The 24,064-nt window shown below is 35.9% G+C and overlaps 1 protein-coding gene and 1 pseudogene across 1 annotated transcript in view; one reads left to right on the top strand and one right to left on the bottom strand.

The window, feature by feature from the left end:
- The first annotated feature begins 1,252 nt into the window (after window positions 1-1,252).
- The window catches only part of Fam135a (family with sequence similarity 135 member A), a 109,849-nt gene continuing 87,037 nt past the window's right edge, over window positions 1,253-24,064 (top strand). The window contains exons 1-2 of the mRNA XM_019206611.2: window positions 1,253-1,337; window positions 21,004-21,119. Coding sequence (XP_019062156.1) covers window positions 1,269-1,337; window positions 21,004-21,119 — 185 coding nt within the window. The 5' untranslated portion in view covers window positions 1,253-1,268. The remainder of the gene's footprint in view (window positions 1,338-21,003; window positions 21,120-24,064) is intronic.
- LOC104857776 lies at window positions 8,290-8,562 on the bottom strand (annotated as a pseudogene).

Below are 24,064 nucleotides of genomic sequence, written 5' to 3'. Positions count from 1 at the left end.
TTTATTCACACCAGAGAAACTATCCCCCGCCGGCCCTGCCCGCCGTCGCGCTGCGCAGTGCGCCTCCGCATCCCCGCTGGGGTCTCTCGTCCTGTCACCCCGTGACCCCTTCCCAGGACTGCCTCCCGTGTCTTTGTTAGTTGCGGGGCGTGTTGGGGTGCGTGTGCAGCAGCGCGTTGCCCCGAGCTCCTCGAGGCCCCACCTCACCTTCGGAGGCCCTCTTTTAGTCCTCTACTTGATTGCTTTGTGTCCAGTGGCCCCTGACTTCCCAACCTTTTCCATCTTGGTCCCCTTACCAAAAGTCTGTGGTTTTGATTTCTCTCTCTCTCTGTCTCTAGAACCTTTTTTTTTTTTTTTTTCAATTTGTGTAGACCGAGCCTTACAATTTAAGTCCGGTTGTTGAACCTACCCACTCCATACACTCCCAGGGGATTCTGCTCAGGACCTTCACACAGAACTACATCCTCAGCCCTTTTTTAATTTTGAGAAAAAGTCTTCCTAAATTGCCCAGGCTGGACTTGAACTTTTGATCCTCCTGCCTCAGCCTCCTAGAGTGCTGGGATTACAGTTGTGTACGACCAGCCCCAGCTTGTTTGTTTTACTTTTTATTAAATCGGTGAAGAGTCTTAACATACTTTGCTAGTCTTTTCTGCTTTCTACCTAAACTAAAATGTCAGCATTCTTAGTTAACCTTACAATTTATTAAAATTTCTTCCATCTTTCTTACCAGCTGGAAATACCATCAAAAACGTTGCTATTCACTTATTGTTACTCTTACTGATCGAAGCTTTAGTTTTTAAGAACTGCATTGTATTTTCCCGCCAATACCAGAAGTAATTCAGGCATAAAACTTCATAAAAGGTTAGGATTTGTTACAGGTCGACCTAGAAACATAAGCTTGACATTTGGAAATCTAACTGTCCTTTAGTGAATATAGTTATCCAAGAATTTATTAAACTGATATTTTATACGTTGCTGTTACATCATATTTGTTACGTCATTTTCCTGAGTGTCATTGCTTTTTTCAATAAATGCATGGAATTTCCGTTTAGAATAGAATAGTATGTTACTGAAGAAGTATTAAATTTTTGAATTGGGCAAAACTTTATAAACAGTTTTGCAAGTTTTTTCCTTATTTCATTGTGATCAAGATTAGGCTTCTTCTCTGTCTATAAATAATGATATAGAACCTTATTTGGGGACATTTGCTAAAGCAGTTGTTTTCAATGATGTTTGCTTTTATTGCAGGGTTGAAAATCAGCTGGATTATGTATTTAATTTTGGAGTCTCAAAGCAGCTGGCAAACAATAAATTCTTCCTTACCTTGTCAGCGTCAGGTAGGAATTATTTGTTTCTTTTTTAAGAAAGGAAATACTAAGATATGAGTGTAGTTCCTTGTTCCAAGTGATTTATGGGTAAAAGTACTGTAGTAGGATCCGATGTCGTTAAACCATACTTCTTTTAGAAGAACCAACTATTGAGTATGTATGTATTGTGATGAACTCCTCAGCTTGTAAGTTTTTTTTAAAACAATTTTTTTCACATGTACATAAAGATAACTACTGTTTCTGAGGGAAGCTTGATTTCCCTTTAAAGCAGGTTTTTTGTTTTTGTTTTTAGGTAAATAGTCATTTTAAAAAGCTAATACCTACAAGTTCTAAGTATTCTAGTGAAATGACCCTGTAGTCTTACTGTATTAGTGTAAGCATTCATGGTGTATAGCAAGCACAGGACTAGATGTCAAAAGATTTGAACCCTTACAATGACTCATGACATAAATTTGTGGAAGCCACTTAACCTCTACACCTCCACCTATGAAATGTGGATAATAAGAGTGGCAACCTTTCAATAGCAAAGCCCTAATCGTTTAGACACTTTTAGGGCCTCCACAGACAAAACAAACAAACTATATACATACTTAATTTTTGTGTCTAATTTTTTTCTTTTTGTTGTCTCTTTAGTTTTACACTACTAGTAAGAGCATAATTGACTGCTTAAATCTTTTAAGATCAAGCTGAAACTTTAGATTCTTTTTTTAAAGTTTCTGTGAAAAATCTAATAGAATGCTTGTGACTTGTTGATACTATTCATATACAGTGAAACAGATGCTGCAGCATTCAGTATGTAAACCAGACATGCTTTTTGTTTGCTAGGACTTGATACTAACAGGAGCTGTGAGAATTATGCATACATCTTTGATAACCTCCTTAGTTTGCCCTTGTCTTGTTTTTTCACTTTGTTTGCTGTGAATACAGATTTTTTTACTGCCAGATTAGGGGGTTGTTTAGGAGATAGAAGGGGCAGGGATTTTCATTGCTTTAATTCTAGCATTGAGGAAAAACTGCTTTAAAATGAGCTTTATGATATGTACATGTTTATTTAAATGAGTGAGAATGTGACATACAGATTTGTAATGAGTGTTTTTTCTTTCTTTTTTACTTGAGTTGTTTGTGAAGAACAAAGTTTAGAAATGAACAGGAATGAGAGGCAACGTGGTGACTTAGGAAAAAGCATTCTTCATGGACCCATGGTTTTTCAAAAAAGTTACAAAGCACAAGTTGTTAGGCTGGTGTAGGTTTTTCAGAAGGGATATTGTGAAGCAATTACATAGATGTATCAACCTTGTCTTTTTGAAACAGGGTGTCTCTGTGTAGTTGAGGCCAGGCTTGAACTCACTATGTAGCCCAGGCTAGCTTTGACTTGGGTTGATCCTTCTGCTTCAGTCACCTGAGTGCTGGGATTATAGGCATATACCACCATACCCAGTCTAGTAGGTATAAACATTTTATCTTTGTAGAGACTGGTACTCTACATAGTACTGCCATGGAGTACTGAGCTACATCCCCAGTGCTTTTTAGAGACCTTGCTTTGCCAGGACTGACCTTGAAGTCTCAACATTCCAAGTGTTAGGATTGCAGGCATGCACCATCACACCTGGCTAGATTGGCAGTGCTTAAGGAGTACATACGGTATTTGGCTTTCAGTGCTTTGCTAAATTAAAAATAAAAATGGGTCTCTTTTTCCTTAACAGAAATATAAAGGTGTCAGGCATAGTATATTATTATCAGAAGTTATCTCTTACTTGAATAACCCATTATAGTTTTTATTTTGGTGAAACAAACTTTGTGAACAGGCTCTCAACCAAGAAACCATCCTGTGACAATAATAACATGTTGCCTTTTGTGAAGTAGGCCGTATCAGTCCATTCAGAATATAGAAAATCTTTCTGAATACAGTCATATATATAAAAGCCTATTGATGGTCTATAACATTTCTGTTAAGTTTTATGAAGTATCCTTTTACTATAGGTCATAATTTAATCTAAACTGGAATTAGTATTCTTTTATTGAATCCCTTTGGATTTGAGTTATAGGATGCAAGTGCATCATTCACGATTGTTTTATAGCAGTTGTAACTGTGACACCTGCTCTTCGTTGTCTTTAAGTTGTCAGTAAGTCATAGGCTTGTGTTAGAAATACTGCTGTCTGGAAATGTTTACACAACCAAGTCAGGGTTTATTGGCAGGTACCCTTTACCATCATTGTAGTCATTTGGAATTGAGAACCCCAGGTTTTCAGACTACCTTCATCCTCACTCAGGAATTAACTCTTTTTTTGGCAATTTTGGCTAGTCTGATGTTTTTAAGATATATGATAACATGCCATATTCAAATACATTGTATAGTATATTACTGGCAGGTTTGTTTGATAACATAGATGTGTTACTAAAAAGTTTATATAAACTAACTTTAGTAAATTAAATTTTATTTTCCCAGCTTCCAAATAATATCAGAGGTATTTTCTTATTTTCCCAGTATCCAAATAATATCAGAGGTAGCTTTCATTAAGTGTCACATAATGAGCAGCAAATTTTTTTCTTCTTAATTCTCATGTAGGATATGAACTATGGATATATTCTTACAGATTGCTATGGTTCCTTCTAAATTGTTTAAAATTTCCTTTTGCTGTAGGTTTTTTACAATAGTAACTGTTAATCTCATATTAATGAAGTTCTTTTTGTGAAGGCATACTTAATGTAAATGTAGTGTGAACATTATTGATAATGTATTTCCCTTTTAATAGCCAACTATTTAAGCATAAATTTTAAAGTAATGAGAAGAGGTTACTCCCTTACAACTACTGGTGCTTGTGTAGCTATGGGGTGTGAGAAATTTGAGAATTTCATAATTAGGAAACAAGGTTAATTATACAGGAAATTGAATATAGCCGATTTATTAAGTGTAATTTTTCTTTTCCATTGGTGCTGTATTCTGATTTCAGGTTTTCTTTGGGTAGACACATTTATCTCAAGACTTGATGATCATTAAATTTTTTTTTAGCAGTTCAGATATACATTTAAAATTTTTGCAGGTACAAATATAGGCTATGGAGTTTGACAATTTTGAATTTTTTGTCCTTTTTATTATTGCTTTACTATATGACCTTAGATAAATTATGTAAACTTTGTGCTTAGTTTCCTCACCTGTAAAATGAAGTATTAATAGCTCTTTCATATTTGTAGGACAGTTAAATGAAATAACCTAATTAAAGCTGCTAGTGTAAGAGTTGGCACAGCAATCAGTTTTAAATGCCTGTGTTTGATATTTGCACTACTGTTGGTCTATATTTGATATCAGTGGAGAATAGCCTTTTAAGATATAATTTATCAAGCTGTTCCCATTATTTTTCCTTTGGAAGATCCTTCTCTTTTTCATCACAAAACAATTTAGTATTTAGCTATTTTCTTTAAAATTGCTGTAATTTGTGCAGTATTGCATGTGGCTAAAAGGTGAAGTATATCTAAAATTCATTTTGGTAAATGGGGATGGCACCAAAAGTTTCTAAATAAATGATTTTCCTTTCTGTCTTCCCTTTCCTATGATTCTGTTAAGCTCAGCTTTGCTGTAAATCACTTTCTTAAAACAACACATCTTGCTGATAAAAATGTGTTAGGCTCAGGAATGATTGTAAGAAAAGGAAAAAAGATTAAAAACCATCTGAGTGGTAGTGATCTTCAGGTTCATGCAAATGACAGGTGGCTGGCTGTTTAGAGTTATAATCCAGTGACTGAACATGTTTAGCTCCTACAGGAGGGAGTGGAGTCACTTACAAAAGTGGGTGGAGTGTCATAGCCTGAGCCAGCTGAACAAAAGGACTGAATGTAAATCAGGAAATAGGACTGTGGCTCAGATATTCAACACAGACTTGGCCAACTCAGGTGGCCAGAATTTATATCACATAGCTGGCTTATGAATGCAAGACTAGTCCAAAAGTCAGTGGCTGGTTGTTTTCAATTTATTGCTATATGGCCTGATTTCATCAAGATTAGCTTAGAGTGCAGCTGTTCACAGTACTTAGGAAAAGTGGAAGCTGAGTAGATCTTCACTGAGACCTGCCTTCTTACTCCCCTTAGGCTGCTACAAACATGAGTGTTGTAAGATTCTTTTGCTCTTCACAAGAGAACAACATCCTCAAGTCTTGAAGGGTTGCTCTTAGTTTATGTAAAACTTCTTACTTATTCCTTTAGGAAGGCCCAAGAAAATAGACACAGAATTAAGCTGTTATTACATACACTGAGCTAACCTCTTTCTAGATCTAGAAAACATCTCTGTTCCTATTAACATGCCTATTTAACACACTTGAATTGAAGAATATGTTAGATGTTCTTCAACAGAGGGAAGAAAGTGTTTATCTGGTTGTGTGTGAATCCGTTATTCCTTCATATAGTATCAGTTACCGTCTGGCTGTCATAATGTGAGCTTCTCACTGTATCAAATGTGAAAGTTTAAAGGTATGTGTATTTTTTGCATAAAATGGCCTCTAATTGCAAGTTTAATAAATTAGCTAGTATTCATCTGAAAAACAACTTTATCCTTAACTGGGGGAAAATGCATATATCATACTTTGTGAGAAATAATATTTGTGAGCAAGAAACCTGTCAAAGGGATTTTAAGAGTTACTTGGTTTATAGAAGCTGTTTTCCTTACAGGTGGTATCTTTTGGGCGTCATTATTTAGACTACCAGTGATATTATTTCTTTTTTTTTCCATTAAATTTATTGGTACATTTTAGGTATACACTACAGTTACATTTATCATTGGGAGCTTGTACCTTTACTTAATATATCTTGTTTCTTATTTTTTCCCCATTCCCCTGCCCTCTCTTCAACCCCTCCATCCCTCCCTATTTACAAAGACTTTGTTTCCATTTTATCCTTTCCCTTCTTTCCTTTCCCCTTCCCCTCCCATTGCCCCTCCCCCCTTTTTTCCTATTTCACACTATCAGTTATACATTTTGATACTTATTTACACTTTTAGCTTCTCACATCAGAGAAACAATATGGGTTTACAAATGTATGCCTGATTTATTTCACTCAAGAATATGGCCTCAATGTGCATCTATTTAGCTATAAATGTCTACTTTCTTGTTCTTTATGGCTGAGTAGTATTCCATTTAAAAAAAAACACACACATTTTTATCCAGTCTCCAGTTGATGGGCAATGAAGCTTTTTCCATGCTTTAGCTATTACAAACTGTGCTGCTATAAATGTGGGTGCACATATATCACTGTGATTCTTTTAATTCTTTTGGAAAGATACCCAGCAGAGGAAAAGTCAAATGGGACCTCTAATCCTAGTTTTTTGATGGTTGCACCAGTCTGCACTCCCACAGTCCCACCAGCATTTGTTATTGGTTGATTTCTTTGTTGTTGTTGTTGTACCTGCAGATCAAACTTGGGACCTTGCACTTGTCAGGCAGGTGGCCAAACCACTAAGCCACATCCCCAGCCCTGGATGAATTCTTGATAGCAGCCATTCTTTCTGGGTTGAGGTAGAATCTCAGTGTTGTTTTCAGCTGCTTCTCTCAAATGACCAGTGATGTTCAACATTTTTTCATATGTTATTTGCTGCTTTTACTTCTTTGTCTGAGAAATGTCTTTTCTTTTCAGATGCCCATTTTCGAATTGGGTCTTTAAATTTGGGGAGTCTGATTTTGTATTGTAGGTTGTCCCGTAGCTCTGTTGGTTGTTTTTTCTTGCAGTGCAGAAGCTTTTTATTTATTTGGGGGTTGGGGGGTTGAGTCTCTTTATTAAATAAACAAATAATGGCAGCACAAATCAATAATAATTTTGGAAGAAGTAGGGACAAGGTGTAGAATCAAAGGTAATTGTTCATTTCATAGTCTTAAAGTAGCTAAAGAACTGGGCCTGAGGTCCCCGATAGGTATTATATGTTCCAAATGCAAGAGGGCAAGATTAAAATGCTGAGGACCAAACCCTATTCCCTTTAGAAGATTTAATCAAAACCTTACAAATTACCCTACCAGCTAGCAAGATTTCTTAAGACTTGAAATCTGATTTTTCTCAGCAAGTTTTCGACCATTTTAGAAGCAAAGTTGTAAAGTGAATAGGCATAAGATACACTCTTTTGAAAAAGAAAAAGCTTAGCCATTTCTGAAATGATTTAGTACTTTCCCTTGTTTTCATTTTCCACAAGGTATCATTTCATCTTGTTTTATACCTTTAGGTACCCCAATTTCCCTGAGAAAAAAATGTATTACAAGAAGGAGCAGGGTTGAAAATGTAAGCGTGTTAGTCATTTAGAAATCTTGTTTTGTAGCAAGTCATCTCAAATTAAAACTTGCAAGGTTTTTGTCAACCCTTTAAGAAATATTTGTGTTTATTGGCCTGGAGCAGAAAATTAGGAAGATTTGAGCAATCTCTGAAGTTGATTAAAATGGAATTTTTAAAAAAATCAGCCTTCCATTTTGCACTGTATACTACTCCTTAGTGCCCCCATAAGGACTACTTTCTGTTTTTGTTTGTTTGTTTTTGAGACAGGGTCTCACTATGTAGTTCAGACTGCTCTGGAACTCACTGTGTAGCCCAGGCTGGTCTCAAATTCACAGCGATCCTCCTGCCTCAGCCTCCCGAGTGATGGTATTACAGGCTTGCATCACCATGTCCAGCAGGACTACTTTCTGAAGTTGATAATCCCAGGATGGGAGTGCATTGGAGCCCCTGTGACTCCATACTCCATTTCTTGAGCCCCTATTTTGTGTCTTGAGGGCTTTTGAGAGAGTACATAAATAAAGAGATGAATAAATAGTTATATATATATCTATAGATATATAGATATATATACATACACACACACATACAACTCAGTGAGCAGATTCAGCAGCAGCACCAACACAACAGAGGGAAGAGAACAAGATTAAAATGGTAAAGGGAAGGAGGAGGAAAGGGAGGACAGTGAGGGCAAGGTAGCAGGAGAGAGAAGTCTTGGCCTTAGAGCAAGACCAGTTCAAAGGCATGGAGGATACTGGCAATGGGAGCTCTCTGGAAGGTGAAGGTGCTGTTCTCAAGGAGGATATCACCTTCAGGGTTCTTCTACTCTGTGTCAGTTGCTTGCCTGATCACTTTGCTAGTGCTGCTCTCCTTGATCTTGTAGGTAGGTATATCAGACAGACCCATGCCTTCCAGCTCAGACAGATCCTTTTCCGGAGTGGGCATCCTCCGGAAAAGAAAGGAGCTGTAATAACTGCTCACAGAGTCCCTCATACCTTCCTATTAATGGGATTTACTGGTGTGTTCCAAAGATGGAGAGAGTACTGTGGGATCTCAGGGTCTGCTCTGGCTGGAGAAAAAGGAAGCTATTGGGGCTGTTACGTTGTCTTCTCATACCCTCACCTTTTTATATTACTGAGCCTGCCAGATTGGCCTCCCCCTGCAATGCAGCCCCTCCTAAGAAGGGGAGAGGATCCCCTCCCCCGTCCCTGCCTGACTTGGCCAATTCTGATGATTTGTTCTGGGGACCTGGAGGTGCTCACGGCATCTCCATAGGCTTATTGGTCCCACATCACTCCCGATCCCTTCCCAAGCCCCTGTGCTGACCAGAGGACAGAGAAAGCATTATCCTCAGACTTAGATTTATTGATCACAAATCTTAACTCTGCCAGGGATTTAGCTCAGTGGTTCCACCACCTACCTAACAAGTGCAAGGTCCTGAGTTCAATCCCTGGTACCAAAAATTTTAACTGTAAGCAATGGAATGGAGGAGTGTCATTTTGTTTCCAACGTATGGACTTCAGGTTACTTTCTAGGTGTTTTGCAGAAAAAAAATTTCTCTTTTTACCCCACTTGCTTCTCCTCTGCCTCGCCTTTCCCCCTCACCAGAAGCTTTTTAGTAAGATGAGATCCCAATTGTTCTTTATGCTAGTTCCTGTGCTACTAAGGATTTGTTCGTAAAGTCTTTTCCTATGCCAATGTCTTCAAGAGTTCTACCTAACTTAACTTCCAGGAAGGTTAATGTTTCTGTTTTAATATTTAGATCTTTAATCCACTTTGATTTTGGTTTAGTGCATGGTGAAAGATAGGGGTCTAGTTTTCATCTTTGGCAGATTAAAATCCAGTTTTTCCAACACGATTTATTAAAATGAGGCTATCTTTCCTCCATTGTGGATGGTTAGCTCCTTTGTCAAAGATGAAGTAGCTGAATATGTCTGGAGTTGTTTCTGCATCTTCTAATCTATTCCACTGATCCTTAGGTCTGTTTCTTTGCCAGTATTTTTTTTTTTTTTATCATAGTGGCTTTGTATATAATTTCAAGTTGGGGACTGTGATACCCCTGGGCATGTCTCTGTTGCCTAGAATTACTTTTAGGTCTCTTCTGATTCCAGATGAATTTGTGGATTGTTTTCTCTAGTTCTGTGAAATATACTATTGGGATTTCAGTCAGGATTGCATTGCATTGATACAGTTTTGGAAGTATGGCCATTTTCACTCTATTGGCTCTTCCTACCCAGGAACAGGGGATGTCTTTCCATTTTCTTATATACTCTTTGATCTCTTTTTTTTAGAGTGCTGTAGTTTTCAATGTAGAGGTCTTTTGCTTCCATTGTTAGATTGATTCCTAGATATTTCATTTTTTTAGATGCTATTGTGAAAGGGATTGTTTTCCTAATTTCTCTCTCAGTCTGTTATTAGTGTACAAGAATGCTATTGATTTTTGAGTGTTGACCTTGTGTCCAGCTACTTTACTGAATCTGTCAAGTAAGTCTAGAAGTTTTTTGGCAGAATTTTTGGGTTTTCTATATAGAGTATCATATCATCAGCATATAATGATAGTTTAACTTCTTCCTTTCTTTGGATCTTCTATGTAGAATATCATGTCAGCAAATAATGACAGTTTAACTTCTTCCTTTCCTATCTTTATTCCTTTTATTTATTTCTCTTGACTAATTGCTGTGGCTAATGTTTCTAGAACTATATTGAACAGGAATGGTGACACTGGACATCCTTTTCTTGTTCCTGATTTTAGCCTGAAGGTTTTTAGCTTTTGACCATTTAATATGATGTTGGCTATTGCTTTTTCATAGATAGCCTTTATCAGGTTGAGATAAAGACCATCTATTCTAGTTTTCTGTAGTGTTTTTACTATGAATGGGTATGGGATTTTGTTGAATGCTTTAACTGCATCTATTGAGATGATCATGTGGTTTTTGTCCTTGGCTCTGTTAATATATTGTATTACATTTATTATTTACATATGTTGAACCATTCTTGCATCCCTGGGGTAAATCCAACTTGGTCAGGGTGTATGATCTTCTTGATGACCCTCCGTATTCTGTTCGCCAGTATCTTATTGAGGATTTTTTCATCTATGTTCATTAGTGAGATTGGCCTGTAATTTTCTTTTCTGATTGGGTCCTTCTCTGCTTTTGGAATCAAAGTAGCATTGCTTCCAGGAATGAATTTGGAAGTATTGCTTCCCTTTCAATTTCATTAAAGAGCTTAAAGAGTAGTGGCAATAGTTCTTCTCTAAATATTTTATAGAATTCAGCAGAGAAGCCATCAGGACCTGAGCTTTTCTTTGTTGGTAAATTTTTAATTATGTCTTCAATTTCATTCATTGTAATTGGGGTGTTTAAAATTTTTATATCTTCTTTGTTTAACTTTGATAATTCATATATATATATCTAGGAATTTGTCCATTTCATCTGTGTTTTCCATTTTCTTTTTTTGTTTTTTGGTACCTACCAGGGATCGAACTCAGGATCTTGCACTTGAGAAGCAGGCAGCGGAACACTGAGCTACATCCCTGGCCATGTGTTTTCCATTTTATTAGAATACAGATTTTCAAAGTAGTTATTGATGATCCTCTGGATTTCTGCCGGATCTGTTGTGACTTCACCTTTTTCATTCCTAATTGCATGGATTTAAGCCTTTCCTTTCCTTTTTTTGATAAGGTTGGCTAAGGGTTTATCAATTTTATTTATTCTTTTGAAAAACCAACTCTTTGTTGATTTTTTGTATCATTCTCTTAGTCTCTATTGCATTGATTTCTGCTCTGATCTTTATAATTTCCTCCCTTGTATGAGATTTGGGTTTGCCTTACTCTTCTTTTTCTTGGAGCTTGAGGTTCAGCATTAGGTTGTTTATTTGAGCTCGCTCTGTTTTTCCTAGTGTGGGCACTCACTGCTGTGAATTTGCTTTGTAGAGCCACTTTCATTGTGTCTCATAGATTCCTGAATGTTGTATTGGCATTATCATTTAATTGTAGAAACTAATTTCTTCTGTGACTAATTCGGTGCTCAGGAGAGTGTTATTCAATTTCCATGTATTTGTAGAGTTCTTGCAGTTTCTTATGCTATTGATTTCCAGTTTAATTGCACTAAGGTCTGGTAATATACAGGGGATAACTTCACTTCCTTTGCATTTACTTAAACATGTTCTTTGAGCTAGCATGTGGTCTATGACCCATGTGCAGCCAAAAAGAATGTAATGTTCTGATATTATGGGGTGGAACATTGTGTAGACATCTATTAAGTCCATTTGTCAAAAGCTTGATTCAGTTCCAGTATTTCGTTGTTGATATTTTGTCAAGATGATCTGTCTATTTGTGATAGTGGGGTATTGAGGTACCCCACTACAATTGAATTAGTATTTATTTGGTTTTTCATCTCATTAATATTTGTTTTGTATAGTTGGGAGCATGAGTATTGCCATGTCTTCCTCTTGGATTATTCCCTTTACAAGGATTTAGTGACCTTTGTCTCTCTTAATTAGTTTTGATTTGAAATCTACTTGTCTGCAAATAAGATAGCTAACCCTGCTTTTTTCTGGGTTCCTATCACATGGAGAACTGTTTTTCATCAGTTTACTTTCAGTCTATGAATTTCTTTTTTAATTAGGTGTGTTTCTTGTATACACCATATTGTTGGATTTTACTTCTTAATCCATTCTGCCAGTTAATTGAATTGAGGTCATTAACATTGATGGTTGTAACTGGTATGTATTGACTTATCCTTGCCATATTATTTTTCTATTGTTGTCTTCTTTATTTTTTATTTTCCCCCCTCTCCCTTTAATTTCTTGCCTTGCCTGATAGCTTTGCTCTGTTGGGCCTCATGGAGTTGTGATTTTCATTGTCTTTTTCTAGGATAGTGTTTAGAATTGTTTGGAGCACTGGTTTGGTATTCATGAAGTTTCTCAGGTGTTCTTTGTCATGTAAATATTTTATTTCCCCATCAATTTTGAAAGATAATTTTGCAGGATACATCAGTCTAGGTTGGAGGTTATTTTCTTTTAGGGCTTCAAATACTTCACTCCAGGTCCTCCGTGACTTAAGGGTTGTGTTGAAAGTTTGCTGTGATTCTGATGGGCTTTCCTTTGTATGTGATATTTTTCTTTTCTTCAACAGTGATTACATTATTTTGTTTTTCTGTTGGGTTTCTGGGATCTTGACTATTATATGTTTAGGTGTCGATTTTTTTTTTTTTTTAATCATGGCTTGTTGGAGTCCTATATGCCTGTCAAATTCTTTTGATCTTTTTGGGAAGTTTTTTGTCATTTATTCTGTGAAGAGTTTTTTTTTATATATATCATTTGCACTTTGCTCCTGCTTTTTTGTGGACTCCTATCAGTCTTATGTTATTCATTGCATTCTCTAGGAGCAACTGGATTGATTTTTCATGGTCCCTTACTATTTTTAAGAGATCTCTCTTTTGTTGGTCACTAACCACAACCTTGTCTGATATTTTGATTTCACATTGGCTCATTCTGCTGCAAATACTTTCAGTAGAGTTTTTAATCTCCTGGTTATCTGTTTGAATCTGTTTCATGGATTCCATTGCTTTCCTTTGTTGGGCATTCATGGTTCCCATTTCTTTCCTATGCTGGGCATTCATGGCTTCCATCATGGTTCTGAGCTCATCTTTTTTTTTTTTTTTTTCTAATCTGTTTCTGTTCTAGAGTCTCTAATCATGTCTTTAATTCTGCTCACTGTCTCTGTATTTATCTGGGAATTTATTTCTGTCTTGAATTTTTCTAGAACCTTATTCATCTGTTTTGTTACTTCCTGTGGTATCAGTTCAGGGTGTCCAGGTGATTATCAGATTTTTTCCACCTCATTCCCCTGTTTGCCTTTGGTGAGCTGGAAATCTGGGTTTGCATCTTGCTTAGGTATCTCATTTCTATTTTGTTGTTGGTGCTGTTTTTGGTTTAATTTCTGGGTTGATACTTCAGTATTGCTTACTGTATCTTTTTTTACTTGTATTTAGAACCCTTATGGAATGATTGCTTCTCAGAGGTGTCTTGCAGATATAGCCAGTCTTTAGGTTTTGAGTCTCAAATGACTCGTAGGCAGTCTCGTTTTCAGTATACCAAGGACAACTGATTAGATCAATCATACCACGTTAGCCCAAGTGATATAATCAGCAACAACAATATCATCAGAAACAATAGCTTAGAAAATGACAATTTGTGGTAGCTACTAATCTATCACCTTTAACCATGTGATTTAAAAAACGAGGATGAGCCCAAAATATGTTTATAATGAATAAACTGTTCAATATAGCAACTTTACACTTAGGGGTGAGAACTTAGAAGGAACTGGGGAGTTGGGGAGGGAGGGATAGATAGAAGGATAGGGAAGGGTTAGAAGTGAGGCCAGAGGACACAGGAAAATCACTCAAACTTTGGGAAACTATTAAAGACAAGAGGAAAAGACAATGAAAGAACACAGACAAGAACAGAACAAACTAACAGCAGTAGGGAAGCTAGAAACTGTAATCACTATAAAACTATAAAACTAATGACAAGAGAAAGAAAAAGAGAAATCCAAATTAGATAGGAACAGGAATAAAAAGGGAGAGGAATGAAGAACACAGTGTTGGGGGAGAATAAAAGAAAAATAAATTTGAAAAAAATAAATATTAAAAATAAGGGGAAAAAAACTTGAAAAAAATGAATTGTAGAAGTAAAAATAAAAGGCCTCCTTCAGGGTATGTCTCTGCTGTCATAATAGACAATGTGGGCAGCAGTGTGCAGATCTAAGTCAGTCTCAGCAAGCAATTAGCAGATTCAGGGTGATGTCTGGCTACAAGGCCCAAGTTGAGCTCTTTGACCTTCTGCTGGATTGAACTCTGCAAAGTTCTACTGCAGATTCCAGCTGTCCTTCCCTTGAAGATAGTCCAGGTTTCAGTGGCAGGTGGTGATCTCTCCAATTTATCAACTATGGTGGTCTGGTGTGCCTTTATTGCAGAGATTTTCCTCACTTTTCCAGTGGGCTTCAGTTTTTATCAAGGAGCCTCAGAGAGGCCATCTCTCTGTTCATCTCTCTGTTGTTCACTTCTGCTCTGTCTTCTGGAGCTCAGAATGATGGCCTAGGCAGGCGGGCTGCTGGCAGCCCTCACAGCTCAGCTCCTCAGCAGCTCAGTGGAGGCTCCTGGGGAGGCACCCAGTGGTATTATTTCTGACATCATTTGTCCCACAGTTGCTAAATTATGAGTAGAATTCAGAAACTGGAGCCCTTGCCTGCACAGTTGATGAAGATTGATCCCTTTATTCCTTAAGTTGACAGTGGCGTCTAGAATCTACCATCTGTTCCACTCCTTTAGGCTAATGAATGTCCTAAGGACCCATAGTTGATATTATGGCTGTGTCTAGAGGTCCCCCAAAGTCTCATGCAGTTGTAGGTGGGGCTTTTTCAAAGGTGACTAAATCTAGAGTGTGTGATTGATGCTTAGTAGGCCCAAGGCCCAAGGGCACTAGGATTAAGGGCATGAGTGCTACTCACCCTAAATATTAAGAATAAAATAAAAGGGGCGGGAAGGCACCATGCAGGTCCCTTGCTGCTTTTCTACCATCTGTCTGCCATACGATTGCCACTCTGCTTAGAAGCCAGCTGGTTATAGACTAAAACCTCTACAAATTTAGCTAAATAAACCTTTTCCCTTTTAACTTTGAGGTCAGGTGTTTTGTCTCAGTAATGAGAGAAAAGTAACTAAGACAGAATTTGCTCCCAAATTGACTGTTGTGAGAGGAAGCAATCATTCCCTATGGTCTCCAGTGCATCTCAAGGACCTCTGAGCTGTTTCTCTTAGTTTCAAATATTCCCACAACTTCTTTTACATTTTTTCTTTCGGTACTGAACCCAAGTCCTTTGCTCTGAGCTATATTCCTACATATTTTGAGACAGAGTCACACTAATTTACCCAGGTAGGAATTGTGCTTGCAACCCTCTTGCCTCAACCTCTCAGAGTGCCTGTTTTAGATTCTTTAGCACTACTCATGAATTCTGACTTGTCCAAGGTGGTGTTTTAGGATCATTGTGGATGGTACAGAAGCATGTCCCACATTTTTCCATATATCCATGCCTGGGCTCTGCTTATGACTATTGGATTTTGCTCAGCAGATCTAATAGGAGTAGATATCCTAGTAATTTTTAATGCTATACTTGGTTTTATGTACTTTGTACTATTTCTAGGGTTGTTACTGTCTGCTAGGGATGGCTTTGTATCTCTAGACTGTGCTATCCAGTAGAAATATGTAGCCATGTACTTTAAAATTTTCTAATAGCTACATTAAAATTAAAATAAGTAAAATTAATTTTGATAATTTAACCAAATATTTTAATATGTGATCAATATAAAAACATTAATATTTGTTCTTTTTTTCCCTTTGAAATTCATTATATACACTTGGCATGTCTCAGTTCTACTTTTTCTCATACTCTAGTTTTTTAATGATTAAAGTAAAATGTCCTATCAAGACAATAGAGCTATATTCCATGGGGAAATGTTTTACATTATTTCAATGTTGAATTTCAATTTAAATTAATTTAAAATTAAATAAAATTAAAGATTTATTTCCTAAGTCACACTAGTCACATTTCAGTTGTTCATTAGCCACATGTTCGTAATTGTGTTGGACAAAGCAAGTCTGTAGTACCAAAATGACCTTCATATTAATAGTGACCTTTTTTTTTTTAGAGAAAGCTAAATTTTCCTCAGGTGTTATGCGGTTAACTGTCAGATCTTTCACAACATCAGGTTTGATTGGCAGAGAAATCTCTAAGGGCTTTTCATCATAAGTTTCTCATTTAGTCATTTCCTGTTTGAGTTTCCCCACTGGCTTCTTTGGATTTGGGGTTCATAGTTTGCTGTGCTGGTTTATCTTTTAGTGAACTAGAAAATGACCTCTGTTTGATTTTCAATTTGAATGACCTTCAAATTACTCCATTTTAGGCTATTTTGTCAGGGCCAAGAGAATAAACACTAATTCCACTAGCTTTGAACCAAGTGATGGGTTCTGAGCCACCAGTAGACTGTGCAGGAGTCGTGAAACTCTTGGCTTCTGGTAGCTGCACAAAGTTCCATGCAGTGGAGAGTCTTCCCTGCATGATCTGAGTAAAAGGAAAGAAGTCATTTCTGCAACATCTTTAGTTCTTGAGAGGGGACAAACCAGAATTTTTCTGGTTCTGTGAATGGCTTAAGAATATGTAATAAGTCAGAGATTTCAAAATGACAGTCAAACCACAGAATATATTTGCCCTGTGGTTGAATTTGAAGTATGTACGCTGTTTTTGTTTGTTTTGCTTTGCTTCTTAACTAGTTGGCAGCATCTAAAATTAAAATTCCTCTTTAAAAAGATTGACTTCCAAATTCCTCCTGAAAATTTATTATCCATGATGCTGGAAATGTAAGGATCTTTGGTGCCAACTAGCAAGTACTTACTTCCCACCTCTCTCCCCTCTGAGGATTGAACCTAGGTGAACCTAGGACCTTAACTGAGCTAGATCATGACAGGAGGATCAGGCAGATCCACTTTGACTCTGAGTGTCTCTTACATTTTTCTTTTCTCTCTCCTTGTGCCTTTCTCCTTTTCCTTTAGTCCCTTCTTTGCTTTTTAAAATTCTAACAATTCTTGTTTCCTTGGGTATTTTGGGGGGAGGGAGGGTGAAAGTCAGAGGTCTGTCGTCATTACTCTTTTTTTTTTTTTTTAATTTTTATTTTATTTTATTTTTTTAATTGAGTTTATTGGTACATTTAGGGATACAGTACAGTTACATTCATTGTTGGGATCATGTACCTTTACATGGCAAGTCTTGATTCTCATTTTTTTCCCCTTACCTCTGCCCTCCCTTCACCCCCTCCTCCCCTCCCCATCTACAAACACTTTATTTTCATCTTTTCATTCTCTCACATTTTTTTCTTTTCCCTTTTTGTTCTTCCCCTTCGTATCACACCTTCCCTACACCTTTAGCTCCTTTCCTCCCATTTCTAAATGTCATTACTCTTTATAGTTGTACGTGTATGTTTCTATTTTGGAAGTTCTGAAAAGGGAAGGATTTAAGAAAACTAGATAGCAACATTAGAGCAGAAAGCATTGGAGGACACAGGAATAAAGCGGAACATACTCTTAGGAGAACTCAAATATGTACGATAATGGAACATTTTTCTCCAATGCTAAAGATTGATCCCACAGGTTCTTATGGCTGAATTATATCCCTATCCCTTTTTATTTTTTATTTTGAAACATGTCACACTGAGTTACCCAGGCTGGGCCTTAAATTTTTGATCCTCTGGCCTCAGCCTCCTGAGTAGTTGGAATTACAAGCATACACCTCTGCCCCTGGCTACTGATAGGGGAATTTAATCAACACAATTTGTACATGCATGTCTCTGCAGTATACATGTGTAATAATTCCTTTCTTCAAATTGGTTCAGTTTAAATAAGGGAAAATAATTATAGTATTTATAGAATCTTTAATGTTACTGCCTTAAATATTCATTAAATATTAAATTGAGTACCTGTCTTTCAGTGGGAATTCAGCAATGAACAGACCAATTAGAATTTTCTGCCTTATTAAAGGTTACATTTAGCATAGAAAATATAATGAAGACTAATAAGTAAAATCTTTAGTATGTTAGGTGGAGGTGGATGCTTAGGAAATAAGTAAAGGAAGAAAGGAATAGGGATACCTATTTCTGCAGGTTATTTATTGTAAACAATCGTTGTATCAATTGTTTTGCTGCAGCTAAAAGGAATACTAGTATTCCAGCAGTGTGTTTTCCTTTTGCTTGATATGATTATTAAGCTGCTGCCATATATACTTTATGATTTTGTTATAGCAAAATAATTCTGATACTAATTTCTATATTTAGGAAGAGGCCAAAGTACTGTTATAGAGATCCAGAAGTGGAAATAGCTTAAATGAGAAAGAAGCTTATTTTTCTTCTATATCGTTTTCTGTTTTTCTTCTGTATTGTTTTCTTCTATATGATTAAGTGGTGGGATGCTGTGTTCCATAAAGGAAAGACAAATATGAGGAAGACATCCACTAAAGTCTTAGATCTAAGCCTCAAATCCTAAGTTTGTATTTTAATGGTAGTGCTACATTTACATATATTTATCTCTTCCTTTACCTCTTCAAGACCAAGAAATGAGCTATACCTTGTATATACTGCAATTCCTAACATATAGTGGATGTTCAGTTAATGTTTGAATGAAAACCTGTTTTATGTCTGAGTGAATTAAGGGATAAAAATTTGAGCAAACTTGATTCATGCTAAAGCATGAATACATGTGAAGAAGAAGCTGACTTAGATAAGATGTTATTTCCATGAAATGGGGAGTAGTTGATATAAAAGATAACATTGTTTTGATCTATAATGATGATTATTATAAATTATTAATGATGTGAAGCTGTTAACAGCAGCTTGGGAATTTAGGAAAGTCTACAACTTTATGACAGAAAAAAAACTCGGTTTAAGTGTGACCATGGTCTTCATTCTAACATTTTTAGTATCTGAAACATTTATACCAAGGGCAAAAGAAATGTTTTTATTTAACTAATATTTGAAATGTGAGGAAAAACTAGCATAGGCAGCCTTTTTGTCAAAGTATTTTAAATAATTCATTTTATGTGAACATACACACATGCAAATACCCAAAACATTTTATAAATCACCTACTTGGAGTTGTTTTAAAATGATAGTTAATATCTTTAAGAGGAACAATAAGCTTTTTAATATTTATATATTAATAATTGGTACTGAACTATTGAACTAGGAAATGATTCTTTTATATTGTACTTTGAATGATGCATACATAAATTATTAATGGAGATATAAAGTTGATATTTATACTAATAAAATTGTAACTTATTCATAAGCCATGTGGAATATATACATTTTTTAAGTAAATTGAGAATATTAAGTAATAAAACAGATTTCCTTAAGATTTAAGAAACAGATTTCCTTAAAAAAAAAACTTTTTTATATACTCCTGTGTTTCAGATGTTATTTTTTTCTTTCTCTTAGGTGGAACAATATATTTTTAATAAAAAGAATCAGTAACTGGAAGTACAAGATTGGTTATTTAATAATGTTAAAGTGAAGTTTTAATCAGCAGAGGTGAGACTATAACATCTATTTGCATTTAATTTACCATAGAGTAGCGATATCTGGTAAATTTCAATGAGGAATTACTTTCAGAAGGGTATGAGATTTTTATTCCACTTTCAGGCTAACAAGTTAGATGACCACTAGGCCACGGATGTCGGCAGAAGACAGGAGACTCATAAAGGTGACTTAGACTCACAGCAGTAGCTAGAGCCAGGTGATATCTGCATATTGGTCGGTTATTTTATAGAAGAGGAAACACTTTTTTTTGTAATGGACATCTGACTTTTACCTTTGAGGAATTCTTTATTATATAGCACAGTAAACAGATCTTTGTTCTAGAAGGTATGAGACGCTATCTCTACTTTTAAGACTGTACACTATACAAATGTTCTTGAGAAGATAATGTGGAACAAAGGTTATAAGTGCCTCTGCTTACAAGATGTGCAGAAATAGCAGAAACTTGTGGAGTATTATCTTCCATTTTTTATTCCAAATTACTTTTAAAAATATGTACCATTGATTAGAGTGATTGTTGTATTTTTCTGAAACAGTAAAAAGATAGAAACCATTGAAATACCCAACAACATATGAATGCTTATAACATGCTCAGAGTATAATAGTTACAATTAAAAATAATATTGTACAACTACATTTATTGAGTTAGATGTTCACCAGCAAATTAAGTGAAATAAGCAAAGTATAAAATGTACATGTGATTTGATCCCATTTTTATTAAAAAATTGTACTAACACAAATGTATGAAGAATATATACCACATATATATTTGTTAATTAGTACTTCAGGCTTTTATAATGGAAAAATATTTTTAATTTAAAAGTGAATAGTTATTTACAAAGTCTTTCTTCATATAATAAAGAAAAACTTTACATGGATTTATGTGGGGATTGAAGAATGTTAATTTTCATTTTGACTGTGGATTTACCATTATGTAGAAGGTGGGAAGAGAAGAGAATAATTATGTAACTTAATTTTTTACAGTTACTATTATTTATAAGAGAAAAGAACCAGAAGATTTTTTGTTTGTTTTTTAGCAGTGTGTTCCATTAAATGTCACCAATGGAAACAAATCTTAGAAAAATGTTCTAACAGGACAAATTTTAAATTACAGAGAGTAATGCTATTTGAAAGAGATTCTGGTGCTGTTTAGTTGGATAAGGCTAAGTTAGGCACACTGAACTAAATTGCTTCACTTTCTGCATATGTAGCAGATTCTGAAATTTGTTTAAATTTATTTTTATAAGTTGGTATTTTTGTTGCCTTTCTGATGATTTTTTCCCCTTCTTTTACTAAGGTGCTGTTACCAGATTTGTCTTCTGGATATAAATTAAAAATGACTGAAGTTCAAGCAATGGTAGAATTCTCTGTGGAGCTAAACAAGTTCTACAATGTGGATTTATTCCAGAGAGGGTGTGTATTTTAATGTGAAAATTGTATATTTTGTATAACAGTTTTAATGTAAATTACTTTTATCCTTGCACACATAAAGAAAACAGTGAACTATATTCAAGTAATTATTTTCTGAGAAATTTTGTTAAGTAGGTATTTAGGAATTATTCACATGGATTAGTGATAATGCTGAATGTATTTATGAGTTTGTGCTGTCCATGAAGAGGAATGTAATGAAAACATGCAAGATCTCATTTTTACTCTAAAAGTTTATAGTATAGCGAAGATTAACAAATTATACATGCAAAACATCTAAGTAGAAATACAAAACACACAAGTTAAAACTGCAGTGAATATGTATAGGAGCAGAATGGGAATGGAACGGAAGGACATCTTTCTGGGTTGGTACCCTAGGAAAGTCATTATAGAGAGATAGAATCAAAGGAGGGATAAGACTTCGGTAGGCAAAAGGTGCAGTGTGAATCAAGAGAGTCGCAAGACCGGTTCTTGGAAGTAGGAATAAACATATTAGTTTTAAGAATATGTAGAGAACTGGATGTCTGCTAGGAGAATTACAGAAGCAGGTAAAGAAAGGCAATGTTTTAATGTCTGGAGAAGAACTGACACAATGGATTTAGGTCAGCACTTGTAGTTTCCAAGTAAGAATAAAATTATCACTATGCAACAAGGACTTATTAACATGATGAAGATTGTGATATATTAGATTAATGGTTGTGTAGCAGAAATAGAAGTATAGGAAACAGTTTAGAGGCATTTGCGGTAACTCCACATACAAATCTGAAGGCCTATATTGAGTGTGAGTGGTGTTAGTGAGCTATGACTAACAGGTGTGAGGTAAGAGATGATTTTGTTGTTTTGGTTTTTCTGTCCTGTTGAAAAAATGAAGCAGGCTAGCCTGGGCTTGTTCTTATGGCAGAAGCAGAAGTCCAAGAAAGACAGCAAAAGATGCAAAGCCCTTCAGTTGACATACTACTTATTTCCACCATGGTCTCTTAGCCAAGTAGGTCACAAGGCCTAGTCAAGAACCAGGATGAATGCTTTGTTTTTTTATTTGTTTTTTGAGACAGGGTCTGGCCTAAGCTGACTATGTAGTCCTGGGATTACAGGCATGTGCCATCACGCCCAGCTAGAATGATTGGCTTTTGGCAAGTACAGCTCACTTTACAAACATGAAGCTGGGTGTGATGGTATATAATTCGAGCACCTGGGAGGCTGAGACAGGAGGGTCATGAATTCAGAGTCAGGCTGGACTACCTAGCAAGAGCCTATTTTAAAAAACAAACAAAAAAATGAGCTTTGTATATGTGTGTGTGTGTGTGTGTGTGTGTGTGTGTGTGTGTTTGTGTGTGTATGCATGCCTGATGTGGTCCTTTCCATGCCATAACCACAGATTTTTTTTAAACATTCCTGCTCTCAGAGAAAAGTCACTGCTAAGTAATAAGCATTCTTATGGGATCTTGCTCTTAATCTTCCTAAAAACTGTTTGCCAAGCTAAGAATATCTACTTAGACTCTGCCTGAATCCTTTTAGTGAAAAACCCTGCAGCTATATCTTTGATTGTATCTTTGTCCATGGGTATCATCTTATTTTGAAAATGTTTTAAGAGATGGAAACAACAACAACAAAACAATGACAGCATGTTCTGGTGCCTCTATGTTCACTCTAGATTCTTCACAAAAAATGACTGTTTTTCTCTAATTTCTTTCTTGGACAATCTTGTATGTACTTAGGATCAAGTAGTTGACATTTTCAACTTTCTTCTTGGAAATTAGCTTTCTTGGGTTAAAAGTTTCTTAGGTGTGCCTGACTTCCCCAAGTTATGTAAATAGCACATTTCATCTCTGCATAACATGAATTCCATACTTCTAGTCTTCTACAATTTCCTTGGTATTTTTTCTCCTTCTGTAATTGAAACCATGAGTTAGTCCACACAAATACACAATAATTTTAGGTATTCATTGCTGTGTTTGTTACTCTTAACAGAAGTGCAGCTATCAACAGCTAACAACAAAACTTAAAGCTTCAGTGGCACTGCAGTAATAAACATTTGTATTTGCTCACAAGTCTATAGATCATCTAAACAGTTGTGCTGATCTCGTTGGCGTGACTAATCTCTACTGGGTTCACTTCTGAATCCATAGTCTGCTGACAGGTTGGCTGGGTACCAGCTGTTGCAGAGTGGCCTCGGCTGGGCAGACTCAGCTCTGTTGTACAGTCTTTTATTCTTGCAGCTTCTCTGAAAAGAAAGAGAACCCATACAAGGGGCCTCTTTACACATTGGGGCTGAGGTTGATGCACTGTCACCTCTGTTTCAGTGTATTGGCCTACAGAAGTTCATACAAAAGGCAACCCAGTTTAAGAGGTGGAGAATAGCAACACTCCAGTTCTTGATGTGAGTTGCATTTTAAAAGGTAAGACTAAGCCAGGGATTTAGTTCAGTGGTTCCACCGCCTGCTTTGCAAGCACAAGGACCCAAGTTTGATACCTGGTACCTCCCCGCAAAAGGTAAGAATAAAAGGAACAGTGAAAAAATTGGGCACATTTTTAAATCAGTGTACAGATTGCACTTTGTGTTTTTATTTTTTAAAACAGTTACCCAAAGCTAATTGCTGTTTTTTAGAAATACATTGCTGGAGTTGGATTTGGAGACTAATTTAGGTAGAAAACAATTTGTTTGCTTATGTTACATTAATAAAGAATGGTTATTTGAAAACCATTACCATTTGTGAGATAGTTTCGTATCTGCACATGTGTGTAGCTTCCTCTGACTTTATATTATAAAAATCTAACAAATGTATATTATAAAATTATAATTATTAGAATAACATACTATAAAATTTATATTACAACTTATAAGTATTGCATGCATTGTATGTATTCTACTATAATAGATATAAAATACAAAGGTGTTCTTTCTAAATATTTTTTTTTCTTTTTTTTTTTTT

Source organism: Fukomys damarensis, unplaced genomic scaffold (genome assembly GCF_012274545.1).
Source record: "Fukomys damarensis isolate Sample0158 unplaced genomic scaffold, DMR_v1.0_HiC HiC_scaffold_27, whole genome shotgun sequence".
Taxonomy (NCBI): Eukaryota; Metazoa; Chordata; class Mammalia; order Rodentia; family Bathyergidae; genus Fukomys; species Fukomys damarensis.
This window is presented reverse-complemented; position numbering and strand designations above follow the sequence as displayed.